The following is a 20,568-nucleotide window of genomic DNA, read 5'->3' as shown; positions in this document are numbered from 1 at the left end:
GGGGTGGCGGAACGCAAACAACCTCCATGCAGTCCGTGTCAGACTCCACTTCTGCTGGTAGCCTATTAACATGCCTTAACCGCCGTGTCGGCGCTTGAAAAGTACACAACTTGAGCTGATCCCTATGTACGACCTTCACCGAGCCACCTTTCTCTGGTTTGATTGTGACCACAGGGATATCGGGATGGTTCTGCTTCACCACCAAATAAGGGTTTGGTTCCCATTTATCCTGGATCTTATTCCTACCCCTGGGCTTGTGGTTGCGCAACAGCACCCGGTCACCTGACTGAAGTAGAGCGCCGCGGGACTTTCGATCATAGATTCTTTTCCTCTTCCTGGAGGCCTCCTGAGCAGCTGAGTTTGCTACCTTCACAGCTGTCCTAAGCCTCTCATGGTGATCCCTGACCCAGTCATCCAGATTGTCTGCCTCAGGTTCCCTCATGTCTTTTCCTCCCAGGAGGTCAAGGGGCATTCTTGCGTCCCTCCCGAACATGAGGTAGAAAGGTGCATAACCAGTGGAGGAGTGCACACGAGTGTTATATGCCATAACCAACTCTGGCAAGTATGTTTTCCAATCCCTTTTTTTCTCTGGTGGCAGTGTTCTAAGCATATCGTGCATGGTCCTATTAAACCTCTCGCACTGCGCGTTGCCCTGCGGATGGTAGGGGCTGGTGCGACTCTTGGCAATCCCATAAGCCTTACACAACTCTTTTATGACACTAGCCTCAAAATTTCTTCCCTGATCTGAATGCAATCGGGCTGGACACCCGTAGTAGGCGAACCAGTGCTTTAGCAAAGCATTTGCCGTCGTCTCGGCAGTCTGGTTTCTGGTGGGGACAGCAACTGTGAACCTGGTGAACATGTCTGTAAGAACAAGGACATTTTCATATCCCCCACAGGACTTCTCCAGCACCGTGTAGTCCATAGCAAGGACCTCCAGGGGTGCTGTGACATTGCTGCAGGTCATTGGGGCCCTGTGGTTAGGAAAGATATCCTTTGCCAAAGCACATCGCTTACATTGCTGAACCCAGTCTTGAACATCTTTACTCATTGTAGGCCAATAATAGCTCCTCCTCATCACGGCGAGGGTACTCTTTGCACTGAAATGCCCCCCATGCTCATGCTGGTTCTCATATACCTTACGTTGCAAAATCTCTGGGACAATGAGCTGCCTGATCTCTTCTCCATCACGGGGGTCCCTAACATGCCTATACAACACACCTTTATAAAGCCTAAGGCGGTCAAACTGCTGGTGAAGTCGCCTCGTGCTCGGTGTTAACATGTAAAGTTCGGCATGGCTCATCCCAGTGCCCCTCTCAATCACCCGATACACGGGCCCAACAACTGAATCATTTTTCTGTGCCGCTTCCACCTCCTCCCAACTTTGCCCACCAAGAGCTTTTCCCACAGTCACTTGCACCTTGGCCTTCAGGTCAGTCTTACCATCCCTCTCCGCACTAGCCGGCCACAGACATGCACGCACTTCCTCAGGACCCACTTTAATAAAGTCCTTGTCCGTGTCCTCCTGCTCGGGTTCCTCCTGGTCAGGAATCCTGGAGAGCACGTCTGCATTCGTGTTTTGCCGCCCGGGCTTGTAACACACCTCAAAGTTGTACTCAGCGAGTTGTGCTACCCACCGCTGCTCAACAGCCCCGAGATTAGCCGTTGCCAAGTAGCGCAGCGGGTTATGGTCCGTAACCACCGTGAACTTGGCGAACATCAGGTAGTCCCTGAATTTCTCGGTAACAGCCCATTTAAGCGCAAGAAGTTCCAGTTTAAATGCGCTGTAATACTTGTCGTTCTTTTCGGAGCCCCTTAGCCCACGACTTGCGTAGGCTACCACACGCTCAACGCCCCCTTGCTTTTGACTAAGCACAGCCCCGAGTCCATGCAGACTCCCATCTGTGGTCAATATGAAGGGTAGGCTAAAGTCGGGGTAGGCCAGGATTGGTGGGGACATTAAACACCGTTTCAGCTCATCCAATGCTTCCTGGCACTCGCCAGTCCAAACAAACGTCTGGACGCCCCTTGTCGTGTCTTTCAACCCCTTCCCAACCAGGGCATGCAGAGGTTTAGCCAACTGAGCAAACCTTGGCACGAACCGCCTGTAGTAGCTCATAAATCCAAGCACCTGCCTCACCTCTCGCACACTCCTTGGGACCGGCCACGCCTCCAGGGCCTTGACCTTTTCTTGATCTACCTGGACGCCTTTAGCAGAAATCACGTGGCCGAGGAATTTAACTTCCGGACGCAGAAGGAAGCATTTGGTCGGCTTCAACTTCAGCCCATGCTGCTTCAAACGTTCGAACACCGCCTCAAGCCTCTCGCAGTGACTGTCAAAGTCCCGGGAGAAGACTATAATGTCGTCGAGATAGACGAGGAGTATATCGAAACTGAGGTCCCCCAGTACCATACCCATCAGTCTCTGAAAAGTGGCTGGGGCGTTGCACAAGCCAAATGGCATCCGAGTCCATTCAAACAAGCCAAATGGTGTTGTAACCGCCGTTTTTCCTCTGTCCGCTTCGCTCATGGCCACTTGGAAGTAGCCTGCGGTCAGGTCCAGGGTCGAGAATAACAACGCGTTGCCAAGCGCGTCCAACGACTCTTCAATGCGAGGAAGTGGGTATGCATCTTTGCACGTTACTTCGTTCAGCCGCCTGTAGTCGCAGCAGAACCGAACACTTCCATCTTTCTTAATAACTACCACCGCAGGTGAGGCCCATGGGCTTGAGCTCTCTTTGAGGATCCCCTGGCTAACGAGTTCCTGAACATGCCTCTTGAATTCCTGAAAGACATGGGGTGGGACCCTTCGGTGCCTCTGTTTGATAGGGGGTGCCTCTGTAGGGATACTGTGTGTCACAGTGGTGGTATAGCCGTAATCAATTTCACTTGCTGAGAATACGCCTTTGTGTTTGGCTAATAGCTGACAAAGCTTTTGACACTGCAACTCCGTGAGATCCTGAGTGTTAGCCTGCACAGGGACCGGTAGCTGCATAACCTCGCCCCCTGTCCCTACGCTCTCACCCTGTCCCAACGGCTTAACCACGAGCGCCCCCTCTCTCTCCTCCACTTGGACAACCTCTTTGGGGAGTATAGCTCGTGGCTTGCTAACAACTGCAAGCCTGGCTCTAGGCATCAACTTGACAGCCCTCTCACTTGTATTCATCACTCTGAGAGGAATTCTCCCACCACTGGTCGTCGCAAGAGTGTTGGCAACTAACAGTCCCCTCGGCAGCTCTATTTCTCTTGCCGCCTCCGCCAACACTTGGCACTCAACCCTAGGTGGGACCCTGCAACGGCCCTCAACCACTTTCTCGCTCATCGGGGGAATGATGATGGGTTCCCTGCCAGCCACCTTGACGAACCCAATTTTTCCACCCGGACCCGTACGGGGGGTCTCCTTCCTCGCCCGGGCTATTAACCTACGGACGGTGGCCTCTGTCTCGTCGGGAGCGTAAGGATCCATTTGGACACAACCCCCATCCGAGGTAAAAAGCGCTTCGAGATCTTCTATAACATTCATCCCCACAATGCCTGGGAGCCCATTAGCTTTGCCTAGCTGGGGGTGAGTGTCGGTGAGTACAAAAATGCACTTCTTGCCAACCACTCTGCCGGCGCATTCAATCTCGGCCTCCAAGCAGCCCAAAACAGGAATATCGAGCCCATTTGCTGCTGTGAGCTCGATCCAGTCTGCAGACCTCAGCTCCTGTGGCCCAAAGCACCTACGGAAATGGGACTCCGTAATAGCAGTAACATTCGACCCTGTGTCCCAGAGGCAGGTAGTGTTCACCCCCCCTATCTTAAGGTGAACAGTGCGGCACGTCCCAAGAGCACTCCTTTTGAGGCTCTCCTCCACCTCGGTCACAAGACACTCGGCTGCTTGGCGCCCAATGGTCGGTGTGGTGGGGTGTTTCTTCGCCCCATCCTTGGAGTTTGGATTGCCAGGAAATACCACCTGAGTCGGGTCCGTGGGGATAGGAGCCAAAGCCCCTGCGTCTAGTTTTTTGGCACAGCGCCGGCTAGTATGGCCGGGTTCCCCACAGCTGTAGCAGATGTATCGCCCTTCGCTGTCTTTTAGGGGTACTCGCCTGCGTTGTGCACTCTGCTGACTGCTCCCTCCTTCCCTACTCTGTAGTGCTACGTATAACTCCTCCTGACGAGCAGCTAGTTTCTTAATCTCCTCATGGAGCATTTCCATGGTGAGGGGGGATGGTCTATCCTCAGCCGGTGCTGCAGCATTCACTGCGCCTCTAGCCTTGGGCCTACTTTGGGAGGCGAGAGAGGACTGGGCTTCTTCTTCTTCCGACCAGTCAACTGCGGCTTGCAGCAGTCCAATAAAGGTTAGGCTTTTCTCCTCCTTAACCCTCCTTTTCATCTGCCGTCTCAAAAGGTCATCCCGCAAGCCCAATACTAGCTGTTCCTTCAACACGGTCTCTGAGTCAGGGACGCGGTTAGGTTCCCGCCTCCTAATCAGAGCCAGCTTCTCCTGTAAGTCATAGGCATAAGTTCTGACAGTCTCACCAGACAACTGCCTTCTCTCATAGAACTCCTTTAGCCTGGTACCTATTGGGATTTTGTCTCCATAGGTTTGGAGGAGAACGTCAAATATCTCCTCAACAGACTCTCCTGCCCCACCCAGCATGAACTTAACGGTTGCCCTAGCCTCATCCTTTAAGTGTTGCTTAACTAACTCTACACGGTCCTCCTCTGGCACCTTCATGACTTGGAATGCAGACCTCATTGCAGCAATCCAACCTTCAACACAATCATCTCCACTTTTCCCAGGGCAACCACTAAAATCTGTCAGTTTGCGGTCTCGGTGGACATAGATTGCTGTCGGGGCTTTTAAAGCTTGGGCCTGTTGATCAATCACTGCCTTTGCGAGAGAAAGAGCCTCCCTCTGCTCTTCTCGTGCCTGCTGTAAGGCACCTGCCTGCTCTGCAAGCCTCGCCTGTAGTTCATCAAAGCTCTTTTTCAAATCTTCTAGCTCAGACATGTTTACCTTAGTTCTGTAACGACAACAACTGTAACAACCCCAAGCCAATAAGTTGATCCTGTTCGTGACGCCACTTGTAAGGGGCTACTAGCCCAGCTATGTAGGGGTGAAGAGGCGCACAGGCTGCCTTGAACGACTAAAGGGTGGTGGGATCTGAGTCTGTAACCCCACCCCTTAGTACAGTTGACCCTGATACTTACTTCTGTAAGAATAGTTTTAGCTATCTGGCTGCTACAGGCACAGAAGAAGAAGAAGGGCTCCGGGGCCCAAACCTGCGAAACCAACAGTGCCAGGCGCGCTGAATATTAGCGCAGCCTCGCTTTCCTCTGTTTTGTTCTGCACCTAACCGGACAACTCGGGTGCCCCTACTCCAAGGCAACCTGGGTTGGACAGAAGCATATAACAACAACTTTTTAAACAACGTGGCCCCTTTTATTTGTTCGGATGGTCCTCGTAAATCAAAACTGATTATCAATCCTAACAGGGCCCCGGAGAGCAAACGGCGAAGGCCCGAAAACTCCCCCAGGACCAAAGAAATAAAAGAAATAAAATAAAATAAATCAAACAGGCTGGTGTGACCCAATTGTTGTGAGTCCTCAACCCCCCCCCAAACCACACTAGTCACAGACAAAGGGAGCAAAGATCACAATACAGAAGAACAATTAAGGTTAACACAGAAATTCCCTTATTTAGAATGGTTAACACAGTTTCATCACATTACTTGCAATATCTAAACAACAACACAAAAAAATAATTCCAGTCTTTACAATCCGATCCAGTGAATTGTCTCTGGTATGTGGACCCAATAAACAGTTCTAGAGGTAGCTGTCGCGAACCAGAGTTCAAGTCTGTTAGGCTGCCCAGAAATCCCACAGCCGGAATAGAACATCCAGTCACAGGTTCGCAAAAAAACAAAGAAACAAAGAACACAGAAACTGTACCTTCGCCTCCAGAGAAACGGGCGTGAAGAACCAGCGGGTTAGAAAAGAGCGATGCTCTCGCATACAGCCAGCTGGAGCAGGGTGAACGGCCAGAACGTCGTCTGAGCGGCAGGGTAATCCAAACATCGGGTCCGCGGAATGCATCGGAGCTCCGGCCGTCCCCGGCAGTGCGAAGCCAAGCCGTCCAACTCCCCTCCCGAAAACACGCTAGCTCTTCGCCAGGCGGCCGTGCTGCCTCGCTTTCTATCTGTGCTCTACAGTCAAACTCTGCGCTATCTCCGTTGACACAGCACCCCAGCGCCGCGCGCGGTGACCGGAGCCGGATTCCACACACAGGGGGAAACTCCGCATAGACTCACTGCGGCACCGTAACCTCCCGGTTACTCTTCGTTCGGGTTTGGTTCTGACCGCCGGACTTTCCTGGTGTCTTCGCTGTAAAGGCACGCGCGCGCTTCCTACCGCAACCCGCTCGCTCTCCCTCGCGCGTGCACGAACACTCCCCCAATACGTCACTTCCCCTTGGCTCATTCAGGCAGGCTGCTAAAAACCCTACATGGCAGTTCTCCACAAATTATAAGTACGTGCCCTCACATATGCATTCTGGGATATGTTGGGCAACGAAGTCTACACCGCCACATCCTTAAAATTCAGGGAAATGAAGGATGCATTTGAGGGCCGCATTTCGAGCAGTGTTTGAATTGGGACAGCCTTCGTCGCGTCGCTGTGACGTAATCGGCCTTAAAATGCGGCCTTTAAGGCTGCAGACCCTGAATTGGGATACAGCCAGGAAGTGAAAAACATGGATGTGGAAAAAAAACTGACCATGACAAAACTGAAAGCACTGGGTCAACCACCCAGGAACCCTGACAGATATTAGCCTGTCAAGAGGAGATATAGGACACCGGAATAAAGATTTATTATATATAAACTAAAGTCATAGTGGGTTATTAAAATTACTCACATTCTACTTGATGTTCATTCATCTAAACTGGAGATTTAAAGAAGAGAAATGTAGTAAGGAGCCTTGATTAAGGTCTTATTGATCGATATATGTTTAAATCAGTTTGAGTTATGTAGCACACTTCACATAAACAATGTAATGAATATAAACAGACATTAAAATGAAATGATGGAATTATATATTTAAATTGTTGTATTATTATTATTAGTAGTATTAGTTATAATAATAATAATAATAATGCAGATATTAATATGGAAAAAGATGATTGATAGTATACAATGTATATGAACGTATAAAAGTTCAAGTTCTATGAAAATAAAGTGTTTATTTGATTTTTGTGAAAACAGTCACACAACGAGAAAAAAGTGTAATTGGAAGTTTCCATTTACTTTTTATGCAAAAGAATATAATGACAAGCAATAACTAAAAAATAAAGTAATAACCTACATTCTTTAAAAAAGCATTACAATATCTGTCATCAGAAAACTTAATCAGCATTTTTTAAAAGACAGAGTGACTGAATTAATGTCAGACAGCAGGATAAATAAGGGAAAATAAAACATGTTACATCCGATTCTTTTGAAAGAGTGCATTAAGATGAAAACATCCTAGTCTTTAAAAAGTTCAACACCTTTTCTCGAATTTCCTTTGTTTTCAAACCATAGATGATTGGATTTAGTGTTGGGGGAAAAATTAAAGTTGACAAACCCATAAATCTTCTGAAATGGGGTGAAACATTACTTAGTCTATATGATATGATGGTGAAAAGACCAAGACACTCCAACAAGAGAAAAACAATCAGATGTGTAGCACATGTCTGCAGGGCTTTGGCTTTTGTATCTGATCGTTTAGATCTAAAGCATGCTATGAGGATCCGGAGATATGTGTAGAAAACAATTCCATTAGCCACCAATTCGGAAAAAGCACTTATCAAAAGCCCATAGATATTGTTAATAGTTGTGTCAGCACAGACCAAAGTCAACAGAGATGCATTATCACAATAGGGGTTTGTCATTTCAGATCGACAACGAGGCAAACGCAAAAGTAAGAAAAAAAGCACAGCAATTAAAACTAAACAACTCATCCATACAATGGTGATTATTCTCATGATATGGGCATTACTCATCACGGCACTGTACTGCAGTGGGTAACATATGGCAATGTATCTATCATATGCCATTGCACTCAGATTGAACACAGTGCCTGCTGCATAGATATGGATAAAGAAAGCTTGAGCAATGCAAGCTGAGTATTGCATTATCCCACTGTTTCTCAGTATTTCTTTGATGAGCTGTGGAAAGAGAGCTGATGAACCTATAAGGTCATTAATAGGAAGATTCAGCAGAATTAAGTACATTGGCTGATGCAGAGATTTATTCAGCACAATGGTGAGGATTAGAGTAAGGTTGCAAAATAGTATGATCATGTAACTCAGAGTTGCAAAAAGAAATGCAGGAAAAACACTCTCAGAAGAGAGATTAAAGACATTAATCTGTAAAAAAGAGGATGTGTTGTATTGGTTGTTCATTTTGTTGCTTTTTCACACTATAAAATTGAGAAGTCACTCATCACTTCTTTGCTAATGAGCAAGACAATATTTACTTACCTCAAAGGACATAATAGAAAATATATAAAAAGAAGACAGGATTAAATGTTACAGTTCAGTTATAATCAACAAACTCTAACCTCCCTCTCCAAAGAACTCCATATACATTTCATGTCATATAATTTGCACTCATAAAAAAAACTTAGAATGTTTTGACCTTAAATTTAAATAGCGCATAGAACACATATATATATAGCAGTCAATCACTTCAAAGGAGAAAAAACATTGTACATATGCACAACATTGTACATACAAACAAAGCACTCATCTTTATCCAGTTATGTCAGTGCTGGCCATGACTACCTAGTAAAAGATTCATGGGGATTAAAGGGTTTATAGACGTGACTCTGAACAGCAGGCAGTTCTCTGGAGTATTAGGTGTTATCTTAAAGCTCATCTTTAGATTCGCATGGTCTTAACCACTGCCTCACAAGGGATTTATCAAGGATCAGAAATGTTATATCATGTCATTAACTACCTACACAAACACCAACAACATATCAACAGGTCAGCTTTCATCATGTTATCAGTTTTTCAAGATTATCTGTAAGCACATAGAAACTGGGGAAAAACAATGATAAATCTGCTGATTATTATTGAATATGATCATTCTATTACCAAAAAAATAAATAAATTCTTTTGATTCTGTGTTTATTGGGGATGGGGGAACCTTTTTTTAATTTAAAGTGGACCAGTGTGTGTTCATAAAATGAAACGCCTCAATGAAAGAGGTAGTTTTAAAAAAAAACAGCAAAGAGAGGAGGAGTCACTGTTCCTACATGATGTTCAGACATCTACACTGTAGATTTAGATGAAAAGAGAAATATGTCAATTAGCCTACATTACAAAAGATGTTAAAATTAAATGATTGGATTACATATTCAGATTGTACAATTAATAATTGGTCTTTTTTTGTCTATTTTTCCTACTTTTTTTTTTCCTTTCTGCATATTGACAGACACACAGGCAGTGACATGTGAAACAACAAAAGCCAAGCATTGCTGAGCCATAGACACATATTTGCAGGACTGAGGAGGCTAATAACAAATAAGATAATAAAAACTATTCAATATTCAAATAAGTACCCACTATCTTTGATTAACTCAGCTTTTGAACCCCTTGATGGAGCCGCTATTTTTACTAAACTTGACTTACGCATTGCCTATCATCTGGTCTGTATCCAGGAGCGGAGATGAATGGAAAACCACATTCAATATACAACTTTATCCTCATTAACGCTCCAGTTTTCCTGGTATTAGTAAATGACATTCTAAGAGATTTTCTGAGCATCTTTGCGTTCATATGTCTTGATGATATCCTGACTTTCTTCAAAACCCCCAGGAGCACTGTGTCCATGTCCACTCCATCCTGCAACGATTCCTCGAGAACCGCTTATATGTCAAGGCCAAGAAATTTGTTCCACTCTTCTGTCAGTTTCTGGGTTATATTTTGGCAGGAGGACAGGTGAAGATCGACCCAGCTAAGGTCCGAGCTGTAAGTGAAGGGCACACTTCCACGTCACACAAGCACCCACCACACCTCACCTCCACCAAAGTCCTGCCTGTCTGGTCCACTGAAGCCAAAACTGCCTTTGTCTTGCTAAAACACCTGTTTTGATCCACCCAGATACCACAAAACCATTTATCATAGAAGTAGTTGCATCAGACTCTGGAGTCAGGGTTGTTCTCTGTTCCCAGTGTTCTGGAGTAATAGGAAAGCTGCAACTTTGTGCCTTTTTCTGTCACCTCCTGCAGAGAAAAATTATGATGTGGCCAACCGGGAGTTGTTAGCAGTGAAGTTGGCACTAGAGAAATGGAAAGAGGGGGCTTACCATCTCGACAGACCATAAAAAGTTAACCTATTTAAGAATGGCTAAAAAAATTAATGTCTGTCAAGCCAGTCTATAGTCTTTGTTTTTGCTCACTTCAAATTATCAGTCTCTTACCATCCAGATTCTAGGAAGTTCAAGCTAGATACCTATGGAAATTGTTTCTGACAGAGGTCCACAGTGTACTTCTCAGGTCTGGAAAGCCTTCGACTCCGCACTTGGAGAAAAGGTCAGCCTCAGCTCCGGTTATCATCCACAAACCAATGGCCAAACCGAGCATCTCAAACAGAAACTGCAATCAGCTCTCTGCTGTGTCACCACGCAAAACCACCAATCTGGTCTACACATCTTCCCTGGGCATACACACAAAACATCAACCCCATCTGCAACTGGTCTCTCACGCTTTGAAGACACCTCTGTTTCCGTAAGCCAAGGCTCACCTTCTCCCTCCACACCATCTGCAACAATGTTGACGCATCTGGACCGAGAAGGTGCTACTCAGATCGATCAATCTTCAGTTCTGCCGTGCAGACAGCCTAAGGACACCTGCTCCCAGGTACCAGCCTGGGCAATGGGTATGACTTGCTGCTAAAGACAATCCACTGAAATGCCTTTCCCATAAGCTCGCTCCATGTTGCATTGGCCCATACGAGATTGAAGCTATCATCAGTCCTGCGGCAGTTACAGTAAGCTGCAGTGCATTCCAGTCCTCTGTGCCCACGACTTGTCAAAAAACTTTGTTTACATAAACTTGTAAATCTTATCGCTGTTTCTGTTTGGTGTTTGCGCTTGGGTTCACTCCCACATACTGGGCTCCAGGCCCCTTTGACAATATTGCTGGTGCAGAAAAGGCAGTGTGTTTGTGTTGCCTTGAGTAACACAAAGTGTATAAAGAGAAATCTGTATTTTGGGTGAAACACAAATTAACAAACTCAGTAATGACCTAAATACCAAACTCTGTTAACAGGCTTTGTCATCAAATGTGTGATATTTTCTGTTGGGGCCATGACACTGTGCATCAGTGCATCTGTGATCAGTCTTTACAAAATGCTTGATCTGTTTTCTTATTACAGTTTTGTATTTAACTACCCATGACTGCTTCAGTTGTTCTGTATTCCTGTTTAATAAAGAAATTACCAAAGTTTACAGACGTGCTCTGGAGACAAGAAATAAACTATAACTCTGCATTTATAGGAAGTACTTTCAGTAGGTACACTGTGGTTAACTTAAAATGAAGTAATGTTTTCAGGCTTCTCAGTGACTCAACTTTAGAATCAAATCAACCTCAGTGGCATTTTGATAAGCTTACTTTTGTTGCACTCTCAATAAAAATCATAGGGGCTAAAAAAAACACAACAAATTTCCCAGGTGTGGGAGTAATAAAGGTTTATCTTATTTCATCGTATCTTATCTTAAAACAAACTTCAATTCTTTTTCCTTATTTCTTGTCTATTTATCATGTTATCATATGGAGTCAACGATGAAATTTCAGGAGTTTTTTATTCTGACACAAGCACAATGATAAAATCAAAAACATGAAAACATAAATACACAAATAAACATGTTACTCATACGAATTCCATAAGAATTAGTAAAAAAAAAAAAAAAAAAAGAACAAAATATATGATTCACATATTACTAAATGCATTTACTTATTTGCAATATACATTGAATATAAATTCCAATATCATTGAAATCAATATTAGATTAATTTCATAACAGTCACTAGGCCTGTAGGTTAAAATAATGATAATGAACATGAGCAGAAGTTCACAATTCTATATTATTCTAAAGTAACTGCATGTGCTAATCTTGTATATTTTATTTCATTATTATTTTATCATTATTTTTGCATAAAGATTATTCTTTAGATTCATTGGTGGTCTTTGATTTACAAAAAAGAGAGAACAAAAACTACAACACAGAGGAGATCAAGAAAAGATTTCTCAGAAGAAACTTAGTATTCAAAGGACTAACTTATGTCAGTTAGATTGTAATTAAATAATTTGATAAAAAGCAATCAAGATTTAATCAGTTTATCAACTGAAACAGAAGTTAACCTACTCTGTAGAATAAAAAAGACATATGTAAACAGCACATTCAATCGGAAAAGTGGCTACATTGTTAAACCCACATTTCGTTTTAGAAACATTACTATGCATTGCTTTAGTTCTTTAGTTTTCAGTCCGTATATAATAGGATCGAGGAAAGGGGGAAAAATTAGAACAGACACACCAAATGCTCTTCTCAGAACAGGGGACGAGCTGTCGATGCGGTGAGAAATCAATGCAAAGACAGTGTTGATTTGTAAGCTTAAGAAAACAATTAAATGTGTACCACATGTCTGAATGGCTTTTCGCCGGGCATCTGTATGATTAGTAATGACACATGTACGCAAGATCTGTGTATATGTGTACACAATTAGTGCCAACGGGCCTCCCATAAGCAGGAATATAGTTGCTAATCCATAGTAGTTGTTCACACTGGTGTCTTCACAGATTAATTTTACTAATGACTGATTGTTACAGTAAAAATCTACAATGTTTGTTCTGCATGTTTTGAAACGTGCAAGCAGAATAAACAATGTAAACATCATTGACAAATTTATGAACCATGTTATAACAATCATTTTCATTAAATTATGTGAATTCATAATGGTTGTATACCTCAGTGGAAAACATATAGCAATATATCTGTCATATGCCATGATACTCAAGATGAGCAAATTTCCTGTACCATAAACATGAATCAGAAAAGCCTGAAAAATACATGCATGGTGGGAAATAAGTCTGTTCTCTGCCACAATGCTAAAAATGAGATGAGGAAAAAAAGCCGTTGCACCCACTATGTCACTAATGGGCAAGTTGAACAGCAGGATAAACATGGGCTTGTGTAGTTTTTTATTCATAGCGATGACAGTTAACACTAACAAATTGGAAAACATAATAATTAAATAGGTAAGTGTTCCAAATACAAATGCTGGATAGATATCTGTGCTAGATAAGCCCAGTGTTTGCAGTGTTAGAAGGCTACTTGTAGATGAATTAGTATACATAATTATACAATCTTTAAACTGTTTCCTTTCCTATGGAAAACAATATGTTCCTCCTGCTTGTCAAAATCTGTATCAAATTTCTCCAGTTAAAATAAATTATCATAAATTAACAAGCAATTTCAATTTGATTATGAAACACAAAGTTAGTTGTACCTGTGTTGTTTTTTTTCCTGAGGCCTTGCATCACCCTAACTTCACCCTTACAGTGCTGTAATTACCAATGATGATGATGTTGTTCTTTATATAAGCCAAAGATGCCCCATGAGGCTAGCTGTTGGAGCATTTTGCATGAAGTAAGTCCTTAAATAGAAGTAGATATGTAAAATTTTACTTTTATTCTGAAAAAGTCTTTGAAGTATACCTCATTAATAATTTTGGCATGCTTTACCCTCCTTTGATTTTAAAACTAAAGGAGGGGTTGCCAAATATGTAAAGTAGAGAATTGTTTCAAATGTGAACACTTATATATGCACATTCAAGCTTCAATGAGCTGAGATTGACTTTCATGACCAGCATCTTATATCTTGGCAACCTGGAATTTGAAGTCCCAGGATTTTAGCTCTGCTGTTCTCAGCCACCTTTTGCTGGTGCATGTTGAGAGTACTTCTAAGTCAAATTAGGCACAGATGTCTCTTTTCCTGTCCCAGTCATGCCCAAGGTATGTGATCTAACATCATGAAACTATGAGCTGGCTATCTTTGCACAACCTGCACTGTCTCTACCTGCCTCTATTTCTCCAATAATTAGGGCCTTTTCTGCCATAAGATCACAAAGAATTTCTGTGTTGTCTTCTAAACCAGCCCCTAGACATGGAGAGGATTTATTTACATCAGCAACTTCCTTGACTTGCTGGTGATGCCTCCTGTGAAGGGCCATAGTCTTCTGCATTGTTTCCTATCCCTTCTCATCTCTGTAATTTCTATTGCCTGGGCCCCTGACTTTTCTTCACTTTCATTTATGACAGGGGTGTCCAACTCCAGGCCTCAAGGGCCAGTGTCCTGCAGGTTTTAGATGTGTCCTTGATCCAACACTGCTGATTTAAATGGCTAAATTACCTCCTCAACATGCCTTGAAGTTCTCCAGAGGCCTGGTAATGAAGTAATCATATGATTCAGGTGTGTTGACCCAGTGTGATATCTAAAACCTGCAGGACACCAGCCCTTGAGGCCTGGAGTTGGACACCCCTGATGTATCAACTGTGCTTCTCAATCTATATCACTTCCTAGGCTGTATCCATATCTACTTTTAATACTGCAAAGGCTTAGACCTCTGCAGAATACCAGTGCAGTGCACAACCTCAGTATACTTGATAGTGACTAATATGCCTTCTGATTCTATGTTTTAGTGATATAACTTGTTGAAGTCAGTCTAAGCTATATTCCGATACACTAGGTCAGGTCTTTTCTTAACATGGGGATTTAGATACTTTACAAGTGTTTTATGGTTGACTTGAATCCTTAAAAATGAAAGATTACTAAATATACATAGCCAAGAAAACAGTCCTCATGAACTGGAAAAATAAAAATAATCTTAATTCTAACCAATATAGAAATTATCTATTAGATTACATTAGTCTTGATACAGCCTCTGCCACACATCAGATCAATTGCTCTGGGCTCCTTTGATCAGCTCCATCACCTAGTGGGGGTGGGGGGTCATAGTTTGGTCCCACCTTCGCTGTTGTGATTGGTGTGGGGGTAGGGACAGGATTGGGGCGTCAGGGGATTCCCCAGGAGCATCTTCCTTGGAGGGCTCAACCCGGGGTTCCGGTCATGGCCTATTAAGGGCTCTGTTGGCTCTTAGGTGACGGTTTCCTCGTGGCTGCGTGCAGCGGGGCTAGGGGAGGGTCTGTGCTGACGGACGTGGGTTACTGACCTGGTAGCCTGGCTGCCCCAGGGTGGGTCCGGGACGGGTGTGGGGTTCTGGGGGTGCTCCGTCTCTGGGCTGGGGCCCTGGCTGGGCCTTGGGGGCTTGGGTCCTGGGTCCTGGTTGGTGTGTTGCCGGGGTTGTGGGCGGGTGGGTGTATGGGGGCCCAGCCCTGGCACAGGGTGCCGCCAGTGCATCGAGCCACGTGGAGGGCTCTTCAACTGGTGGGGGAGGCTGTTACATCTTGCAGGAGGTCTCCTCTCTTCAGGAACTCACTCTGCAGGAGGGGGAGATATAGGAAAGGTGGAGGAAGATCTCAGCCTGGGCGTCTATTGTCTTGTGTAGTCTGGAAGATGAGTGGATGACGGGGTGGGTGCAGTTTTCTCTGTGGTGGGGTCGGGTGGGCTGTCCCGGGCTCTATGGGGCCAGGCGGCGCTGCTGAACTGGGCCCCGGTCCGGATGGGCCTGGGCCCCCTTTCCCTGGCGGGTTGCAGAGTATGGGGGTGCCTACTGGGGTCAGCGGGGGAGCTGGCCCCAGGGAGGGGTCACTTGCCCCCCCTTCCTTCCCTCCCCATCTCCACCTGCCTCCCTCTTCCCGCTCCACCACAATCACCCACACATGCAGGGCCTTGGGGTAGGGGTGTGTCACCAGAGTGCAGGGGAGGCATCCCCCCCCTCTGTCCCCTTCTGGCTGCCGGTGCCTCAATTTTATCCCACAACTTAGACATTCATATTACTCACACTCTCATAACGCATACATATAGGATCTTGGGGGTGGGCACGCTACACGGAATCCAAAAGACCATCAGGGTGTACAACCTCACCCCTGGCGTCGTTGCCCACCTCTCAATTTTAAATACATGTAGACATTGAGGGCTATCAGGAGGTGCTATGCACTTACCTGCTGCTCTCTGGCAGGTAGCTCCATGCCCTCCTGGGTTTTAAATGCACCTTAGAACACACATGCATCAACACTACATATGAGCGGGCGGAGGGCGGTTTGGAGTCTTCACACACCCCCATTCTCTGCAGCCTGTTGGAGTGGGGGGGCTGGGAGGAGGAGTTGGCCGTCCGATTGGGGTCTGGATTGTGGGGCCTCCCTGCTGCTGCCGAGTCGGGGCAGTCTGCTTCTCTCCACCCCAGGGAAAAGGGTAAGACTACCTGGGTCTGGGTGCAGTTTCCCCCTCCAGGCGCAAGGGTACCTAGACCTGGGGCTTAGAGTACGTTTGGGGAGTGTGATTGTGTGTACAGTGTCTATTTATGTCTGTGTCCACGTTGGGTGAGTGCTGAGTAATTGCTTATGAGAGCATGAGGGTGGGAATGGATGTTTGTATCTGTGTGTGCCTGTATGTCTGTGTCTATATGTCAGGTTGGGTATCAGACGCCACCTCTCTAGGGACATCTCAGGCCCTCCAAGGTATGGAGGCCTATCTCCCCCCACCACTTCCCCTGCCAGTGGCAGATGCCCTCAGACATCGGTGCGTTGGTGGTTCTTTGTGTCCAGGGATGGGCGTCCAGGTACACACCGGCTCACTCCTTGGTGGCTGCTTGTCGGGGCCTGGAGCCTGGAGCTCACTTGGGCCACTTCGGGGGTGGGGTACCCTCAGCCTCTCGGCCTGGGGCTCGGTCACTCTGGCACAGCTGGCTGCCGGCAGAGCTCATGGGCACGTCACTGCAACCCCCCCTGGCTTCTGTTCCGCGGCTGCTGAGTGACCCCTCATCTGGGACTCTCCTCAGCTCTTTCTGGGATAGTGGCGCGGCTGCCCCTCTGTTGGTCTTCCTTGGTCTCTTGTGTTCTGAGGGCCTCTGGATGTCTGGAGTCTTGATCTCCTCCATACCTGCTTCATGCCCTGGAGGACTGGGCTGTGGCTCCCCACACCCTCTAGCACAGGGGTGTCGAAGTCCAGGCCTCGAGGGCTGGTGTCCTGCAGGTTTTAGATAATACCCAGGGTCAACACACCTGAATCAAATGATTAGTTCATTACCAGGCCTCTGGAGAGCTTCAAGACATGTTGAGGAGGTAATTTAGCCTTTAAATCAGCTGTTTTGGATGAAGGGCACATCTAAAACCTGCAGGACACCGGCCCTCGAGGCCTGGAGTTCGACACCTGTGCTCTAGCAGATCATTACATGAAGGAACCTTTTAAATACAAGCGCGCTCATGCTCACAGGTGTACACACGGGTGCTCACACACACAAACTACACCCTTTTTGGCTCCTACCTCAAAGCACACTGTGTGCTGTCAATCTTACGTGCTGCACAATAATGTTTAATATTTAGTATTTACTGTTATATTCCCATAGATCATCGTGATGTTGTTTATTATGTTGCTCTTTTTTTTTCTTCTGCTTGTTTTCTCTTTTTTCTTTCTCAACAGGTGATCCAGGTGATTGATATATGTATTTTTTGTCTGCTTATTTTGTTGGTTTTTGTTTTTTGCCCTTTATCCCCGTCCCTCTTCTCAGCTGTTTTTCTTTCCCTCTTTCTTTCTCAACTTTCTTTTCCCCAGTCCAGTCTGTCCCGTATTTAGCAAGTGAAAATAAAATAAAATAAAATAAACAATAAAAGGTGAATCAAATAGACCATTTGATTGCCAGCAAGGCTGGGATGGTCCATTTGGTAAAGTAAATCCGTTGGGCATCTTTCTATAAAAAATGAAGAAAAAAAAAAAGATCACTAAATAACTATGTAAGGATTGTGCTCTTTCTCTCGCACCACTTCCAACAGAGTTTAACATAAAGGCAATCTGGGAACCAATCAGTCTGTCTACTGACCAACTTTGATGAGCTTTACCTGATGGTCCTTGTTTACAAATAGTTGTAAGACATGTTAAAAAGAGATGAAGTTTTTGAGATTGTATTTAGGTAAAGGCATGACCTCCATTGTTTTCTACACAGACTGTTTACTTGTATGAGACCAAAGCATTCTAAAATGATATTGGTCAGTAAAACTCAGAGTACAAGCAGATTATAAATCAAAATCAAAAAAATTACACAACCAAAAGTAATATCCCTCCCTTACAAATTCTGCATAGAGATTTGGTTAAGGGTAAGGCGATGGGGATAGAGTCAGCACAGCAGGCTACAGACAGAGGCTTCATGGCAAGCTGTTTGACAGTTAAAGGCATCTATGTGTTCATGCAGGTCACAGGCAGTTACATTGCAATATATAAAATTTAAAAAGTAAAGTGCTTCTTACTAATTGTGATTTATTTTATGCATGTATACAAACTATGCTCTTTTATTTATTTAGTTTTGTGACTAAACAACTTCATGTGTATATATTTATAAACTGGCATGAACCAGAGGTTCAAGCAAGATGCAGACCCAAAAGCAGACTCAAAAACCCACTTAACTTTTCACAAGTCTTTATTTACACAGCAAGAGTGGAATCTGGCTAAACATGAATACACATGAGGAGACACCAGCAGAGAACAGGTCATCACGAGGAGTCACTAGCGGAGAATGTGAGCGGAACGAGAACTCTGAAACAGCAAAATAGCAAAAAAGCATTCATTCACTTCAATGCACAATAAAGATTATATCTAAACCACATACACACAAAGCAGTCATCTTTATCGACTTATGTTAGTGCTGCCTGTGACTACCCGATAAAACATTCAAGGCTTTATAGGTTTGATTTTGAACAGCAGGCAGATCTCTGGAGTATTGGGTGTTATCTTAAAGCTCATCTTTAGATTGTTAGTTGTGACTTAAGCACTGCCTCACAGGGTTTGTGAAGAATCAAAAATGTATTATCATCTCACTAAGGACATGCACAAACGTGCATGTGGAAATCAGACATAATCGCCCTAATTGAACATTGCAAAAAACAGTATGTGCTCTGTGTTATGACATTTATGCTTGGAACACTAACATCATCTCTTATTGGCAGGAAACAGTGGTGAAGATCTTTTGTGTACAACGCCACCCTATTTTTTTCCTTCTTTCTTTAGAAATAAGCTAGACCAAAATGCTCACAGAAATGTTGGAATATTTTTAATATAGAGCTAATGAAGTGGATAGCACTTGATAACAGTCTGTATGGACACTATAGGGTCAGCAATGGCAACTTCAGTAATATTCCCAGTTGCCCATTTAATTGCAGTACTTGTAAACCTGTCAAAAACAATATAAATAAATAATTAATTTAATCCACTTGAGTCCCCAATGTTAAATTATTGAAGGTATTTCAGCCCCAAAAAGATGAACTTTTACCATTTCATTTTTTTTTTCCAGGGGACCAATGACCACACAGAAACTTGTGGATGAATCGTGATAAATCTGGTAGTTATTTATGAGTATTATGTTGTCATCCTATTATCCAGAAAAATATCCAATTAGCTCAAATAGCCTGATATATATAGCCCAGTATCACACAAAAGACAGGGGGTCATTTGATCCTGTTTCTTTTTTGTTTGTTTTGTTTTGTTGTGTTGTGTTGTGTTGTGTTGTGTTGTGTTGTGTTGTGTTTTGTTTTGTTGTTTTGTTTTGTTTTGTTTTTACCAGTGTGCATTAGTAAAATATCTCTGTCATAAAATATTCTAGTGGAAATTATTACGATGGAAAAAAAAATCAGCAATAAAAATGATATTAGCCTGTTGAGAGGAGATATAGGACACCGGAATAAAGATTTATTATATATAAACTAAAGTCATAGTGGGTTATTAAAATTACTCACATTCTACTTTATGTTCATTCATCTAAACTGCAGATTTAAAGGAGAAGAGATATGTAGTAAGGAGCCTTGATTAAGATGTTATTGACAGACATATGTTTAAATCAGTTTGAGTTATGTAGCACACTTCACATAAACAATGTACTGAATATAAATAGACATTAAAATGAAATGATGGAATTATATATATAAATTGGTGTATTATTATTAGTAGTAGTATTAGTTATAATAATAATAATAATAATAATAATAATAATAATAATAATAATAATACAGATATTGAAATGGAAAAAGATGATTGATAATATATAAAGTATAAAAGTTCATATTCTATGAAAATAAAGTGTTTATTTGATTTTTGTGAAAACAGTCACACAACGAGAAAAAAGTGTAATTGGAAGTTTCCATTTACTTTTTATGCAAAAGAATATAATGACAAGCAATAACTAAAAAATAAAGTAATAACCTACATTCTTTAAAAAAGCATTACAATATCTGTCATCAGAAAACTTAATCAGCATTTTTTAAAAGACTCGACAGAGTAACTGAATTAATGTCAGACAGCAGGATAAATAAGGGAAAATAAAACATTTAAAATGTTTCAGTATGTTACATCAGATTCTTTTGAAAGAGTGCA

The 20,568-nt window shown here is 43.6% G+C and overlaps 2 protein-coding genes across 2 annotated transcripts; both read right to left on the bottom strand.

The window, feature by feature from the left end:
- Positions 1-7,490: 7,490 nt before the first annotated feature.
- Positions 7,491-8,426, bottom strand: LOC134640681 (olfactory receptor 52E5-like). The gene has a single exon (XM_063492583.1). It carries the CDS (start codon positions 8,424-8,426, stop codon positions 7,491-7,493), a length of 936 nt encoding a protein of 311 aa, XP_063348653.1.
- A 4,022-nt stretch (positions 8,427-12,448) lies between these two features.
- Positions 12,449-13,387, bottom strand: LOC134640680 (putative gustatory receptor clone PTE03). The gene has a single exon (XM_063492582.1). The coding sequence runs from the start codon at positions 13,385-13,387 to the stop codon at positions 12,449-12,451; it is 939 nt and encodes a 312-aa protein (XP_063348652.1).
- Between the last annotated feature and the right edge of the window lie 7,181 nt (positions 13,388-20,568).

The sequence above is a fragment of the Pelmatolapia mariae genome, linkage group LG14 (assembly GCF_036321145.2).
Source record: "Pelmatolapia mariae isolate MD_Pm_ZW linkage group LG14, Pm_UMD_F_2, whole genome shotgun sequence".
Classification (NCBI taxonomy): domain Eukaryota; kingdom Metazoa; phylum Chordata; class Actinopteri; order Cichliformes; family Cichlidae; genus Pelmatolapia; species Pelmatolapia mariae.
Note: the sequence above shows the minus strand (reverse complement) of the source record. Positions and strands in the feature narration are given on the sequence as shown.

What these genes read in the sequence shown, in the direction of transcription:
- LOC134640681 (XM_063492583.1), bottom strand. Translation starts at nt 8,426, where the DNA reads ATGAACAACCAATACAACACATCCTCTTTTTTACAGATTAATGTCTTT.
- LOC134640680 (XM_063492582.1), bottom strand. Translation starts at nt 13,387, where the DNA reads ATGTATACTAATTCATCTACAAGTAGCCTTCTAACACTGCAAACACTG.